General features: G+C 43.3%; 1 protein-coding gene across 3 annotated transcripts in view; it reads left to right on the forward strand.

The window, feature by feature from the left end:
* The window catches only part of slc4a2a (solute carrier family 4 member 2a), a 33,532-nt gene that overhangs the window by 11,855 nt on the left and 6,236 nt on the right, over window positions 1-15,441 (forward strand). For 2 of the 3 annotated variants that reach the window (XM_044219553.1, XM_044219554.1), the window contains exons 3-14: window positions 10-166; window positions 1,911-2,127; window positions 2,218-2,342; window positions 6,482-6,648; window positions 8,718-8,898; window positions 9,751-9,886; window positions 11,579-11,726; window positions 12,928-13,024; window positions 13,130-13,314; window positions 13,472-13,691; window positions 14,241-14,444; window positions 14,701-14,849. In XM_044219553.1, the coding sequence (XP_044075488.1) occupies window positions 10-166; window positions 1,911-2,127; window positions 2,218-2,342; window positions 6,482-6,648; window positions 8,718-8,898; window positions 9,751-9,886; window positions 11,579-11,726; window positions 12,928-13,024; window positions 13,130-13,314; window positions 13,472-13,691; window positions 14,241-14,444; window positions 14,701-14,849 (1,986 nt within the window). Of the gene's footprint in view, window positions 1-9; window positions 167-1,910; window positions 2,128-2,217; window positions 2,343-6,481; window positions 6,649-7,442; window positions 7,573-8,717; window positions 8,899-9,750; window positions 9,887-11,578; window positions 11,727-12,927; window positions 13,025-13,129; window positions 13,315-13,471; window positions 13,692-14,240; window positions 14,445-14,700; window positions 14,850-15,441 lie in introns of those variants that run through there. The other variant, XM_044219555.1, reaches the window with a different exon arrangement.

Here is a 15,441-nt window from a genome sequence, read left to right on the forward strand (position 1 = left end):
CTTCTCCAGTCTCTGTCTCCTCCTCCTCCTCCACGTTGCCATAGTGATGAAGAAGAGGAGGATCTGAACAAGGCCTTTGATGTTCAGGGTTTTCAGCAGATCCTTTGTCCTGCAGCTCGCGGCCCGCCAGAAAAACACAGAACCTACGATGAGCAGGACTTTGAAGGTGAGACACCAAAACTTACCTGGTTTCAGGGGTTCATAAGGAGGTTTAAGGAGTCTTGGATGAAGTTCAAGCATCTCTCAAGAATTTCCCAATTTGGGATCAATAAATTACATCTATCTATCTATCTATCTATCTATCTATCTATCTATCTATCTATCTATCTATCTATCTATCTATCTATCTATCTATCTATCTATCTATCTATCTATCTATCTATCTATCTATCTAGGAGGTTATAAAGGTTCTGGCAGTGGTTCTGGGGTGTTTCAAGAGGCTCTAGGAGTTTCGGGGTGCATTACAGGGTTCTAGGAGATTTTAAAAAGTTTTAGGGGCTCTTGAGGAGGTTTCACTTCGTCAAGAACGACTTAGGTGCTCTAGGGTACCAGCAGTTATTGAGAAGGCCCCAGCAGGGAATCAAGGAGGTTCCAGGTTCTTTAAACAGGTTCAAGAGCTATTTGAGAAGATTCAAGGAGTCTTTGATCAAGTTCAAGCAGCTGGCAGTGGTTTCAGTGTGTTTTAGGACAATTTAGGGGTTCTTGTCTGGGTTCGAAGAGACCCTAAGGATATTTCAGGGGAACATGAGGAGGTCCAACATGTCTATGTTGGGGTGCCAGTATTTTGAGGACTTCCTAGAAATGAAGTTGCTGAGAAGGTTCCTGAGGTTCCTACTCATTGACTTTTTGGGAGTTCCAAGGGACCATTACCGTTCTAGGTGATTTAGTAGTTTAGTTCTGTGGATTGTTTAGAAACTTCCAGGGGTTCTTGAGGAGGCTCCACTGTCAAGAACCACTGCACCCTTCAGGAGGCTCCAGGTTTTTTGATAAGGTTCATGGGACATTTGAAGTATTTGATCACGTTCAAGCATTTTTAGGATGTTGTAAGGTTCTGGCAGTGATTCCAGGGTGGTTTAGGTGGTTCTAAGGGTTCTTGATAGGGTTCTAGAAAACACTGATGAAGTTGAGGGGGTTCCACCATCTTTGAGGATGTTCTACAGTTTGTTAAGAAGTTTAATGCGGTTCCTGTTCTTCCTGTTTGCAGGGTCTTTGAGAAAGTATCAGGGATACTTTAGGAATCTTGGAGAGGGTTCCAGCAGTTATTGGAAGGTCCCAGGATAGAGGTGAAGGAGGTTCCAGGTTCTTTAAAGAGGTTCAACAAATATTTGCAGTTCCAGTCATCTTTCAGAATCTCTGTTTGACAGTGTTGTTCTTCTTGCTTTAAAAGCTTCAGGTGGATTGATCCTAAAGACATTCAGAATGGTTTTGCCTTCTTTGGTGAGATTCCAAACTAATCTGGTTCCAGAAGGTTCCACAGATCTTTAATAGAGTTCTAGAGACATTGAGGAGGTTCCACAGAGGGCTTAATGGATCTTTAAGGGAGTTGAGTTTGACAAGTTTAGTCTTAGTCCTTGGGAAAAATAGATTCTCGGATTTAACTTTCGTGCTCAAATCCAGGGATCGTTGAGGAGGTTCAAGTGGGGTTTTGGAGGAAGTTCCATGGATTCTCAAGGAGACTCGTGCTTCAATGATGAGGTGGTCTTTAAAGAGGTTCCAGGGGTTGTTGCTGAGGTCAAAGGTTGTTTTCAGAAGATGAAGGTCCTGGGATCATTGAAGATGTACTAGAGGTTCTTGGGAATTCTGGGTTAAGGGACTGATTCTTCCTCATTACTATTACTTTGATGCTTTTTTCATTGAATTCCACTTGTATTGTAACATTTATAACAGTCATAAATATAATTTTGCTGCAGATCACCGTCACTTTTCTCTCCACGTCCATCATCCTCTGTCCAAACCGCCCACTGACAGCAGGAGGAAGAGGACCAACGAGGGGAGGAAGGAGGCAAGGCGAGGGTCCACCCCTAACACTGCAGCCACCATAGAAGAAGACCAGGAGGAAGAGGAGGGCGAGGAAGAGTCCTACAGTCAGAATGATGGAGAGGAGGGACGAACGACCACACCCACCAAGTGAGTAACACACCTGATGATTTGTTAACAAAAATCCGGTCGGGACCTTTAAACATGGGATTTTAGTCGAGTAACTCCTCCCCTTCACAGTGACCCACCCACCACCTCGACCAATCACAACGGCCTCTCACCTGGCTGCATCATGACGAGTGTCGCCAGTGATGATGCTGAAGAGGCTGAAACACTGATGTCTGTCGACCTGGACGGCATCAAGAGTCAGTAAACCTGCTTCAAACTACACTCGTTATATGTAAATTTAATTTTCTCTTTACATGCAATTTTACATACAATACGCCTTAATAAATTACATATAATTTTACACATAACACTATACCTCACATTTAACTCCACACTTTAGATATAACTTTACATTTACCATCATGTTTTATATGTAACTTTATGTACAACTTTACACTTAAAAATAGACTTTAACTTTTACTATATTGTGAACTGTAATAACTCCTCTGACTCTTCATCTAGCGCCATCATCAGGTCAGCATTTCAATATGTCCAATACTTTGGCTTCTGACCAAATACCTGCAGAACTAATGACGTTCATGTTAGCATGTTAGCATGCTGATGTTAGCATTTAGCTCAAAGCACCACTGTGTCTCAGTACAGCCTCACAGAGCTGCTAGCATGGCGGCAGACTCTCAGTCTGGTGACCTTCGTGAAGATGAGATAAGAAGCTACAGATTTATGGAGATGTGGCCTTCAGGATTTGGGGGTACTGGGTGAAAGGCAGAAAACGCACAGCAACAACTATGTGTCAATTATGAAGGAATGTTTTCCAACATGAAAGAGCTTTCTGTCAGTTCTTGATCTTCAACATGTGACCTGAAGCTGCTGCTGACCTGACCACAATGCTGACATCCTACACGCTGAGCCCACAGCCTCTTTCTATTGTTACTGTGTGCGTCTGATTGTGGAGAACTGTCGGTCTTTCAGATGAACACGAAGTCAGTCTCTGGTTGTGATCGAATATTTCAACTGTTTGTTGTTTGACAGACTGAAGGCTGATCTCAGTGAGTATTCACCTGCTTCTACTCTGATTCTACTTTCAGTAAGACCTGCTGAGTTTGTTTAATCTGCGATATAAACTGATGGAAACATACCTGAGATATCCCCACTTCTATGTAAATGCAGTATACAATTATATAATTATATTATTATTTAAAAGAATTTTAACAATGTCAGAGATGTAAACTTGTGATTTGGACTCAAGTTAAACTAAAATCAGGACTTGAGGCTTGAAAGCAAAAAGCTGATAAATTCTGACCTGATGGAAACTAAAACGTACAAATACTGAACAAAAGCTCAATTAATACACGAACTGGAAGACACGGGTACAAGAGTGTGATGTGTTTACAGACCAGTGATGAAAATGATCATTAATTGAAATGAGTTATAGTTTTATTGTAATTCACAAAAAGTCTGCCATGTTTTCTTGCTTTTGTTAGGGAAGCCACAAAGCTCGTTCATGAGCTTCTCTTATTTACGGTGCTGCATCACTGCCAGTTCCATTAAATGAACCCACGTTCTGGTCGTGTTACAAAGGTTGTAGCTGTGTATTTGGATCTAGTTAAGAGGCTACTCCCACCTGCAGTGGTGGAAGAAATATCCAGATCTTTTACTGGAGGAAAGGAATAACACCACTCTGTGAAAATACTCCACTCCAAGTAAACGTTCTGCATTTAAAATCTTACTGAAGTAAAAGTATGTTTATATTATCAGGAACAGGTACTTTGATTAAAAGTGAGAGTCGTCCCTGTGCAGTAAAACGCTTCCTGTCAGTGTTTATTATATCTGATGTTTCTGGATTCATATTCCTGCTGCATTCATGTGTGTGTTGCATTTTACTGCTGCAGATGTTTCAGGCTGAGCTCATTTTAACTGCTTTATATCCTGTTGGGCAGTTTAACCTGCAGCAATGCATCATGGTCTATAAGACCATCAGGTGTCTGCAGCGTCGCCGTCCTGCGAGAACCACGTATCAGAGAAACAGCCTGTTTTCAGCTGATCCGAGGGGGGGTTAAAGGGTTTATTCAGCTTCAGGAGGAGGAGAGTTTCCTCAGCACATATACCATACAGGTATTTATACTTATACCGACCTGATACTTAATTTATTTTCTGACCTGTTTTATAGTGTTTATAGTTTATCATATTGTTTGCTAGTACTTTCTCCTGTGTGCACTGACGTAAAGACGAGCTGCTGTTTCCCTTCAGGATCAATAAAGGATTTCTGATTCAGGATCAATAAAGGAAATTCTTTGTCTGATTCTGGAGTACCTGGAGATACGAGGTTTTCACCGGACAGGAAGGGGATGAAAAAGTGTAATCTGAAAATCAATTAGTAACTGAAGCCGTCAGACAAACGCAGTGCAGTAAAAAGTCCAATATTTCCTCTGAGACGTGGAGTGGAAGTATAAAGTAGCTTAAAATGGAAATACTCAGGTAAAGTACAAGTACCTTGAATTTGTACTTCAGTACAGTACTTAAAATCACTAAAATCACCTAAGACAGCAAAGACTGCAGTCAGAGGATTTGTGTTTATCTGCCGTTCAAAAATATCTGACAGAGATTTGAAAATTAAGCTCCAAAAATGAAAGAATATATATAAAACATGTGAGCGAGCAGCGACCTGCAACTGGAATCACTGAAACAGAATAACCTCCTCTGTCAGGCCAAACCTGTGAAGCTTTAAACAGATCACAGTTTACTTCATCGTATGTAACACAACTTATTCCCAAACCATACAATATCTGTATAGAATGACTTTAAGGCAGAAACAAGTGTTTTGACTCGTAGTAATAACTCAAAGCCCTGAAGAAGAGTGGAGGTCCTCTGGGTTTGACTTCCTGCTCTTACTTATACTATAACCTTCATACGAAACACTTTTCAGTGAACTTCTCCACCTTCTTCACTTAAAGACGACTAAACACACACGAACAGTAACCTAGACAAATAAAATGTAAAATGAACTCAAGGTTGTTGTTTTTAACAAAATAAAAAATAATACCTAAAATAAACAGTTCTCCTAATAATAAACACATTTGCAGAAATATAATATAACAATTTGTTTTGGCTCACACATCTTCAGACTATGATTCACTGCAGTTTTCCTTTTTGTTCCTTTTTTTGCTTCGCTCACCACCAGATTTCACTGACGGCAGGTAGAGGGCGCCGGTCAGCTGACTCTCACTGTTGGAATGTGATTGGCTGCTTGTGTTGATTATTTCCAGGAAAACGAGATGAATCTAATTTTTACAGAAACCTGAAACTCTGCTCACCTGCTGATTACTGCAGAGAGCGAACACACCTGTGTGTGTGTTTGTTTGAGTTCATGTCTCGTCTTACTGATTCTCCACTGAAGTTAAATCGAGCCTGAAACTCTGTTAGACTGCAGAAAGTTCCCGTGAGACCACAGAGAGTGTGTGTGTCTGTGTTCACATTAAAGGGTAACTACACCCTCATTTAAAAATGTACAGTGTGTGAGGTGGAGGGTGAGGGGAGACGGGGAGACTGACTGACCAGCGCTCAGTGTAGCGTGGACAGAGACGCTTAGCTGGTAGTCAGAGATAATCAGAAACAGAAATCCTTTATTGATCCCCGAAGGGAAACTCTTTGTTACAGCAGCTCGCCTTTACGTCAGTGCACACAGGAGAAAGTACTAGCAAACAATATAATATAAAACACTATAAAACAGGTCAGAAAATAAATTAAGTACCAGGTGGGTATAAGATAAAACCTCCAGCTACTGTCAGACTCTCTATGTCTCTGCTGGACAGACAGGAAGTCTGCTGGAGCGTTGACCGCTGGTGATCAGTACGTAGCCGTAGCCCCGCTGGTGATCAGTATGTAGCCGTAGCCCAGCTGGTGATCAGTACGTAGCCGTAGCCCCGCTGGTGATCAGTATGTAGCCGTAGCCCAGCTGGTGATCAGTACGTAGCCGTAGCCCCGCTGGTGATCAGTATGTAGCCGTAGCCCAGCTGGTGATCAGTATGTAGCCGTAGCCCCGCTGTGTAGCCCCACCAGTGTTAATCAGTCATGCTAATGCTAATGCTAATGCTAATGCTACCAGCAGCTCTGTGTGAGAGGCACACTGAGGCCACAGTTAGCCAGTGTTCTGCTTTTTATACTGGGTGCTGCAGCTGCTAACACAGCTGGGGGGGTCCAACATATCAGAGTCTTGTCTCTTACGTCACAGTTAGGGAGGGGTGATTATGTTATGGTGTTATGTTAAAGAAATAAAAAATAAAGAATAAAGAAGGAATGTGTTCTTGGTTAGAATCAGGTTTTAACCTCTGACCTCTGTGCTCTGACCCCGCCCCACACTCTGGTCCCGCCCCCGCAGGTCACCGATTGGACGACGTTCCGGCAGTGCGGCGTCACCTGGTGAGGCGGAGCTCCAAAGGGCCGATCGTCCACGTCACCAAAGATCAGATCAGCAGCCGAACACAGTCACACTTCCAACACCTTCATCACCTCCAACACCTTCAACCAGACCGCACACCTCATGAGGTCAGAGGGTGGGGCCCAGGATTCTTCGTTTTCATTATTATAACTCACAGTAAACATAACCTGACACTTCAACTAACTTCATCTCACACTTTAAACTGCTGCAACAACTGACACTTCAACTGCTTACAGTGCACACATTTCCACTACCTCTGGCGCTTCAACTTCAACTTGAAATTCAACTGCTTTCATCTCTTACTCTTCAAATGTCGGTTTAACTGCTTTCATCTCTTACTCTTCAAATGGCAGTTTAACTGCAAATGGCATTTCAGTTCTCAACTGCTTTTCTTCTGTCTTTTGACTCTTCATCTCTTAGGGCAGTTTAACTGCAATCTCTTACTTAAAACTTAAACCAGCCTTGGTTTATATTTTAAATGGTAACCGCTCAGTGGCCCAGTGATGACGACTTAAAGATGTTCACTGGAAGTTCTGGACTGATGTTTTGATAAAGAAGATTAGCTAAGCTAGGAGTTTCCTGCTGCTAGATAAACGCTGGACGTATCTCTGTACTGGACGCAGAATTCTTTCTCTTGCTGTTTTGGACGTTGTTTAAGGCTCAGAGATGGTTTAGACTTTGACAGAGTTCAGGTTAACAGGTTCATCGGTTGCTGGTTCAGGTCTGGTGTGAACAGAAGCAGACGGTCTGTGTGATGCGATTCTTTGCTGTAAGACGACAACAAAACAATAGGAATGTCCAGAATGAGGCTGACAGGAGGGACGAAAGACGAGCCGGGAGTCTGAGCAGGTTAATCCCGGTGGTATTGTGAATGGGTGACAAACTGGACACTGAGAGTAATGAAAGAGAGAGAGAAAGGCAGAGTGAGACAGGTAAGAGGGAGGTAAACTCAGAGGTCAGTCTGTCTCTCGGTTCAGTTTGTTTTGGGCTTCAGGATGGTCGGTTTGGACCTGAAGAGTCGACACAGAAAGGTACAGGCTGAGTTGTCCTGGTTTAGTTTGGGTTAAGTCTTAATTTAGTTGAACTTTGCTTGTTTTTTTCTTGTGTTCCATGTTTGTCCTGGTTTGTCCTGGTTTGTCCTGGTTTGTCCTGGTTGAGCCAAATGACTTGTTTTTTCCTGATTTATGACTGATAATTTAGCCTGAAATCTATTTTTGTCAGGTTTGTAGACGTTTAACTTGGTTTGGTCTCATTTATTTCGTCCACTTTCGTCCGGTTTGGTCCTGTTTAATCACAGAGTGGGATTTAGCCTGGTTTAGCCTGGTTTTGTTTGCTTGAAGGTTCATTGTTGATCTTGGAAACAACAGTTTAACAAAACATGTTTCCATTCAGTCGGCGTGTCTGTGTGTGTGAAATGGTATTTATCTCCTTGTGAGGGCTTTCTGGTCTCCATAGGTTTAAAGGCTTGAGGGTTTACACCGGTTTAGACCGGGTTTTAGTGTTAACCTCCACAGGATAAACGTACCTAACTTGCCTAAAACCAAGTCTGATATGTAAACATTAATGGTTCACCTTGTGGGGACCTGCCTTTTGTCCCCAATAGGAGTTGAGGACCCCATAATATAACTGTAAGGACACGAATATATAGGTTTGTTTATTATACTTGTGAGGACGCTGTTCATCCTGTGGAATAAACTGTAAACAAACTTATGATTGTATGTGTACTTGTATTGATGTCGTTGTAGCTACGTGTATCTGTTCACGCAGTAACAATACGGGGACAACAAGCATTACATTTTAGGGTTAAGAGTTGGTTTTAGGCAGGTTTGGTTAAGGTAAAGGTTAGGGTTGTGGTTAGTGGTTAGTGGTTATGGTAAAGACAAGCCTCCAGGGAATCAATGTAAGTCAATACAGTGTCCTCACAGTAAACACATGCATGTGTGTAGTCACGTTGTGGGGATGTAAATCTGTTAACACACTGACATTAGCGAGACATAGCTCCCATTGGGGACGAAAAGCAGGTCCCCACAAGGTGAACCATTACATTTTATGGTAAAGACCTGGTCGTAGGCGGGTTAAATTTAGATTCGGGTTGGGGGTAGTGTAGTGGTGATGGTAACGGTCGGTGTAAATGCACAGGGAATGAATGTAAGTCAAAGTGTTTGTGTGTGTCCAGGTGTTTGTGGAGCTGAACGAGCTGGTGATTGACAGAAACCAGGAGCTGCAGTGGAGGGAGACGGCTCGATGGATCAAGTTTGAGGAGGAGGTGGAGGAGGAGACGGAGCGCTGGGGGAGACCTCACATCCCCTCCCTGTCCTTCCGCTCCCTGCTGGAGCTCCGAAAAACCATCTCCCACGGTGAGGAGGCGCTCTGCTGCCCTCCAGTGGACAAATACTGACACTGCACATTATTTTAAACTTTCCTTAAAAACCCCTTAATTAATCCTTAATTTCCCCTGAAAACACAGCAAACATCTTAATCTAAAACAGTGTGTTTGTAGCCAGAGATCATTCTTTTGTCCATTAATTTGAAAAGCCCTTAATGAACGCATTAAGTAGAGTTTGAGGGCTTCATGACTTTCCCCTTTCCATTAAGGGGATTTGAAGTGTTAAAAATCCCTTAAAATGAACAAAATAACATTACAGGTACCCCTTAATTTGTGACTTGAAATGAACTAATTTTTCTATTTAGGGGTGCAAATTCAGGGGTTCGCCCCAAATTACAGGTTAATGAATGGATAAATAATTGGATTATAATATATCAATAGGTTTTTGATGAATTATCTTCACGGTTTAAGGGGGAAAAACCCTTAATATTTACTCAATAACAAGGCATTTTCAGCTGAGAAGAGAGGAGATATGTGTTTTGTCCTTTATAGAGCCCTCTAGCCCCTGTAGGACAGATAAAGACCTTAGCCTAGTATGGGACTGAAAGGTCAGAAATATAGGCCACAAAGAGGCTTAAAAGTAATCAATAAGATGTTACCATCAATCCTAAAACACATTGCAAGCCAGTGCAATGATGATGCAACAGGTGTGATGTTGTTTGGACGTAGTCTTAAAAATGTCTTTAGCATGTTGAGGTCAGTGGGTCATCGGCATACACTGAGAAATGACAACGAAAAATGAGAGGACTACGTTATGTCAGTTTGTCGTGATGTAAAGTCTGTGGTGATGTCAGTGTGTGATGTCATGGCGTTGTGGTTTCAGGGGCGGTTCTCCTGGACCTGAAGCAGAGGACTCTGCCGGGCATCGCTCAGCAGGTGGTGGAGCAGATGGTCATCTCAGATCAGATCAAAGCTGAAGACCGAGCCAACGTCCTCAAAGCTCTGCTGCTCAGACACAGGTTCATGTCCTAACTACATCTATCTGCCCATCCATCCATCTATCATCCATCTATCCATCTATCCAGTCATCCATCCATCTATCATCCATTCATTCATTCATTGATCCTGCCATCCATCCGTCTATCATCCATCTATCCATCCATCCATTCATTGATCCAGTCATCCATCCGTCTATCATCCATCTATCCATCTATCCAGTCATCCATCCATTCATTGATCCAGTCATCCAGTGGTCCAGTGATCCATCCATCCATCCATCCATCCATCCATCCATCCATCCATCCATCCATCCATCCATCCATCCATCTATCATCCATTCATTCATTCATTGATCCAGTCATCCATCCGTCTATCATCCATCTATCCATCTATCCAGTCATCCATCCATTCATTGATCCAGTCATCCAGTGGTCCAGTGATCCATCCATCCATCCATCCATCCATCCATCCATCCATCCATCCATCTATCATCCATTCATTCATTCATTGATCCTGCCATCCATCCGTCTATCATCCATCTATCCATCCATCCATCCATCCATTCATTCATTCATCCATCCATCCATCCAGTCATCCATCCATTCATTGATCCAGTCATCCAGTGGTCCAGTGATCCATCCATCCATCCATCCATCCATCCATCCATCCATCCATTCATCCATCCATCCATCCATCCATCCATCCATCCATTCATTCATCCATCCATCCATCCAGTCATCCATCCATCCATCCATTCATCCATCCATCATCTATCTGCCCATCCAGTCATCCATCCATCCATCTATCTATCCATCCATCCAGTCATCCATCCATCATCCAATGATCCATCCATCCATCCAGTCATCCATCCATCCATCCATCCATCCATTCATTCATTCATCCAATGATCCAATGATCCATCCATCCATCCAATGATCCATCCATCCATCCAGTCATCCATCCATCCATCCATCCATTCATTCATCCATTGATCCATCCATCCATCCATCCATCCATCCATCCATCCATCCATCCATCCATCATCCATCCATCCATCCATCCATCCATCCAATGATCCATCCATTCATCCATTCATCCAATGATCCTGCCATCCATCCAGTCGTCCATCCATCCATTCATCCATCCATTCATCCATTCATCCATTCATCCAATGATTCATCCATCCATTCATCCATCCATCCAATGATCCATCCATTCATCCATTCATCCATCCATCCATTCATCCATCCATCCATCCATCCATCCATCCATCCATCCACCCATCCATCCATTCATCCATTCATCCAATGATCCATCCACCCATCCATCCAATGATCCATCCATCCATCTAGTCGTCCATCCATCCATCCATCCATCCATCCATCCATCCATCCATCCATCCATCCATTCATTCATCCAATGATCCAATGATCCATCCATCCATCCATCCATCCATCCATCCATCCATCCAATGATCCATCCATTCATCCATTCATCCAATGATCCTGCCATCCATCCAGTCGTCCATCCATCCATTCATCCATCCATTCATCCAATGATTCATCCATCCATTCATCCATCATCAATCCATCCATTAATTAATTAATTAATTGATCCATCCAGTGATTCATCCATGCACTCCTGCTCAGGAAAGGAACGGGAACATTTGTTTCACAAATATAATAATATATATTGTTTGTTTGTTTCATCAGTCACCCCAGTGATGAGAAAGATCACAGCTTGTTCAGCAAGAACATCTCTGCAGCCAACATGGCCGCCCTGATGGATAGACACAACGGCCAATTAGAGCCCTCCATCAATCTGACGAATCACAGAGAGGCTGACGGAGAGAAGAACAAGGTATAAAATAAAAACAGACAAGCAGACAGCTGTTTAAACCACATCAGTCTACTTTCTGTCTGTTGGTCACCTGTTGAAGACTGAAAGTTTGTCTTTAATAATCTAAAGCGTCGGTGGAGGGAAAATGAACCAATACGAGTGATAACACCTGTTTTCCGCCTGTAGCTATTTGAGGGTCATGTGACCAGCAGAGGCTGATGAGTTAGCGTTGCATCACATTACATTCATTTGGCTTTTTTTGTTCCAAGACTGATGCCATGAAGTGGCTGTGGCTCAAGAGGTAGAGCGGGTCGTCCACTGATCATAGGGTTGGTGGTTCAATCCCCCCTCCTCCTGTCCACATGTCAAAGTGTGTGTAAAGGTAGACTTTTTTGGGATAAAAACGATGTGTATGTGCATCGCTGTATCCTAAACAAACAAATGAAAGCAAGAGACACATGTAAGTTATGTCATGGGGTGCGGAGATGTAGTCTGAAAAGGTGGATTTCAGATTGCTGTGGAGGATGGACAGTGACCCTGCTGTCCGGCCTCAAGTGGGTAATTAATAATTAATGTATTATATTAAGGTATTTTAAATGAATTATCTACTAGGCTTTAAGGGATAACTGACCAAATAACATGCCATCCTTTAATTTATACCTTAAAAGGGCCTTAAATTTTCAATTACGGTAAAAATCCAGTCCATCAATGTTTCCATTAATTTATCCCAATTCTGATAAACTTGTTAAATATCTGAATACTGAATAAGAATCCCTTAAAATCTCATTAATTAGCAGCTGAGTCCTAACATAAACCAAAATCCCATAACCTTAATAACACCTTAAACTCTTCATGGATTTGGGATTGTTGTTTCATAGTGCAGGTTCCTCACTGTCCGAGTTGGTACCACCACAGTATTGTCAGTGGTGATGGACAGGTTTTGACGCAGGCATCCTCTCATGCTCAGTCATGTCCAAGTTGAGCTTTAGGTGCTGCCTTGACATCCGTTCTGAGATATCTGCCAGGCAAACACTGACACAGCTCAATGTCAGATGGGGGGAATGAGAAGAATAGCTGGATGTCATCAGGGTAGCAGTGGTAGGAGAAGCCAGGTGAGTGAATGGCAGAACTATCAACTTGTTAGGATTTACTGATTTATTTTACGCCTCCATTAATCTGATGCGTATATACTGTATGTTTGTGTGTGTGTGTGTGCGTTCAGATAGAAGCCCCGCCCCTCAGTCACTCCAGATCCAAACATGAAGTGAAGCTGATGGAGAAGATCCCAGAGAGAGCCGAGGCCACCGTCGTCCTCGTGGGTACGCATCACATACATGTAACATACATCATCACCTTCATTCATGTGTCGATCTGTGGAGCACCAGGTACGATGACTTTAGTGCATCCCTCTGCTGTGTCTGCAGGCAGTGTGGGCTTCCTGGACCAACCCTCCATGGCGTTTGTGCGGCTGCAGGAGGCGGTCCTGCTGGAGTCCGTCCTGGAGGTTCCTGTCCCCGTGAGGTTCCTCTTCCTCCTGCTGGGCCCACCCACCGCCAACATCGACTACCACCAGATTGGACGCTCCATCTCCACGCTCATGTCAGACAAGGTGAGTCCCTGCGTGAGTGCGCTGTCTGCAACTTTTTTGGATATAACCACCAGATGGAGCCAAATAATGACTCAGTATCCTGAAGCTGCTGTACTGCCTTGAACCCACGTAATGAGGTAAATGGTGTAATGAATTCTGCGTCTGTCTGCTCCTTCAGCACTTCCACGAGGCGGCGTACCAGGCCGACGACCGCCAGGATCTGCTGACAGCCATCAACCGTTTTTTGGACTGTAGTGTCGTCCTTCCTCCCTCGGAGGTCGGCGGCGATGAGCTGCTCCACTCGGTCGCTCGTTTCCAACGAGAAATGCTCCGAAAAAGGGAGGAGGAGCAGAGCGGCAAACTGCAGGAGAAACAGACAAGCATTCAACAGGATGAAGGTCGGTTATCATAGGAAGACCTTGTTAAATTGGTGCTCTTCTTATATCAATTGTGTTTGTTACCAAGTATGTTTTGGGACATTTTAGCCTTTATTAGAGAGAGACAGTGAGAGGCTGACAGGAAGTGAGGGGAGAGACAGGAGATGACATGCAACAAAGGAATACCCTGCGTATTTGTCCATTTTCGATGATTTCTATCAGTTTCAGTGCTCTCAAGTAAGTATGTCAAGTATGTCATCCAGCATCTCAACCACAGTCTCTGAGCCTCTGTGGGCTGCTGAATTAGCATTGTAACTTCTTCTGGGGACATGCTGACTGGCGAAGTTGAGCTTAGTCTTGAAGCGTTTCACTGAATCTTGTAAAATAAAGTAAAATGAGGACTTAAAGAGGGACTTTTGGAAGGATTTGAGTTTGAAATGGCCATCTTGCTGAAACGTCCCCATCCTCTTTGCAAGGTAAATCCTTATGTTGATGTTTTGATGTGATGTGTAATGTTGTGATGTCAGCTCAATGACCAGACCGTAAAAGAGCTCCATTCTTATCTTCCAGACTCCCTCGTTCCCTCCAAACCCTGTGATGAGCCCCTGAGACGTTCAGGCCGTCTTTTCGGAGGTCTGATCAAAGACGTGACACGGCGCTACCCTCAATACCTCAGTGACCTTCGAGATGCTCTGAACCCTCAGTGCATGGCCGCCATCATCTTCATCTACTTTGCCGCGCTGTCACCTGCCATCACCTTTGGTGGACTTCTGGGTGAGTCTGGACTTCAGAAACACATTGACAGAGATAAGATGAGCCTTTATTGCTCCCCAGAGGGGAAATTCAGCAATTCAGAGACTGAACCACCTGTTGAGGTTGGTTGAAACAGGTTTCAAATCGCTACAAGTTGATTGAAGCAAAGGCTGCCTGGATTCTCAAAGACTCTTCTTAAATCATTAGACCAAATGTTGTTTTCAAAGATCTTTGACTGTGAAGGTTCTATAGCTATTTTCTCTTTCCTGTGACACAGGTGAGAAAACTGAGGGTCTGATTGGTGTGTCGGAGCTGATAGTTGCCACGGCGATGCAGGGCATAGTGTTCAGCGTTCTGGGTGCTCAGCCTCTACTTGTGATTGGCTTCTCTGGACCGCTGCTGGTGTTTGAAGAGGCCTTCTACACTGTGAGCTTACCTGACAGAAAATATACACACCTGTATCAAAATAATATATGTGACAAACTCAACAGCCACATGTCTGTCTGGAAGCAGTTTCCCTGTTACTCTGGATAGGGGTTCTATCCTGGGTCCTCTTTTGTTTGCCTTGTATATGCTTCCCCTTGATCAGATAATAAGTATTTGAAGGTTCTCTCAGCACTCAGGAAACAGGATCTTAACAAGAAAAAATCTCAACACAAGGTCCAGTTACTCTGTGTTTCCAAATTTTTCAACCACATTTTGTGGACTTGCTTGTTAGAATGTAACCTAGGAAGGGATATTAGATCACGTGGTAACAGACAGTCATGGTGGAGATGGTTCAAAGATGGTCTCTGGTGTCAGATGTGAATGTCCTTCTAAAGTCAGACCTCATGTTACCTTACATGAAAATGATCCAGACGAGTTTTTCATTGTGGGAAAAGACAAACCTGGTATTGAATCGGTACTTGGTATCAATAGATACCCTGATTTGAGGTATCGGAATTGGTAATGAGAAAGAAAAAGTTGGATCACTGCATCCCAAGTTAAAAGCTTTTGAAACACAAAATAAGTGAACCTT

Source organism: Siniperca chuatsi, linkage group LG13 (assembly GCF_020085105.1).
Source record: "Siniperca chuatsi isolate FFG_IHB_CAS linkage group LG13, ASM2008510v1, whole genome shotgun sequence".
Taxonomy (NCBI): Eukaryota; Metazoa; Chordata; class Actinopteri; order Centrarchiformes; family Sinipercidae; genus Siniperca; species Siniperca chuatsi.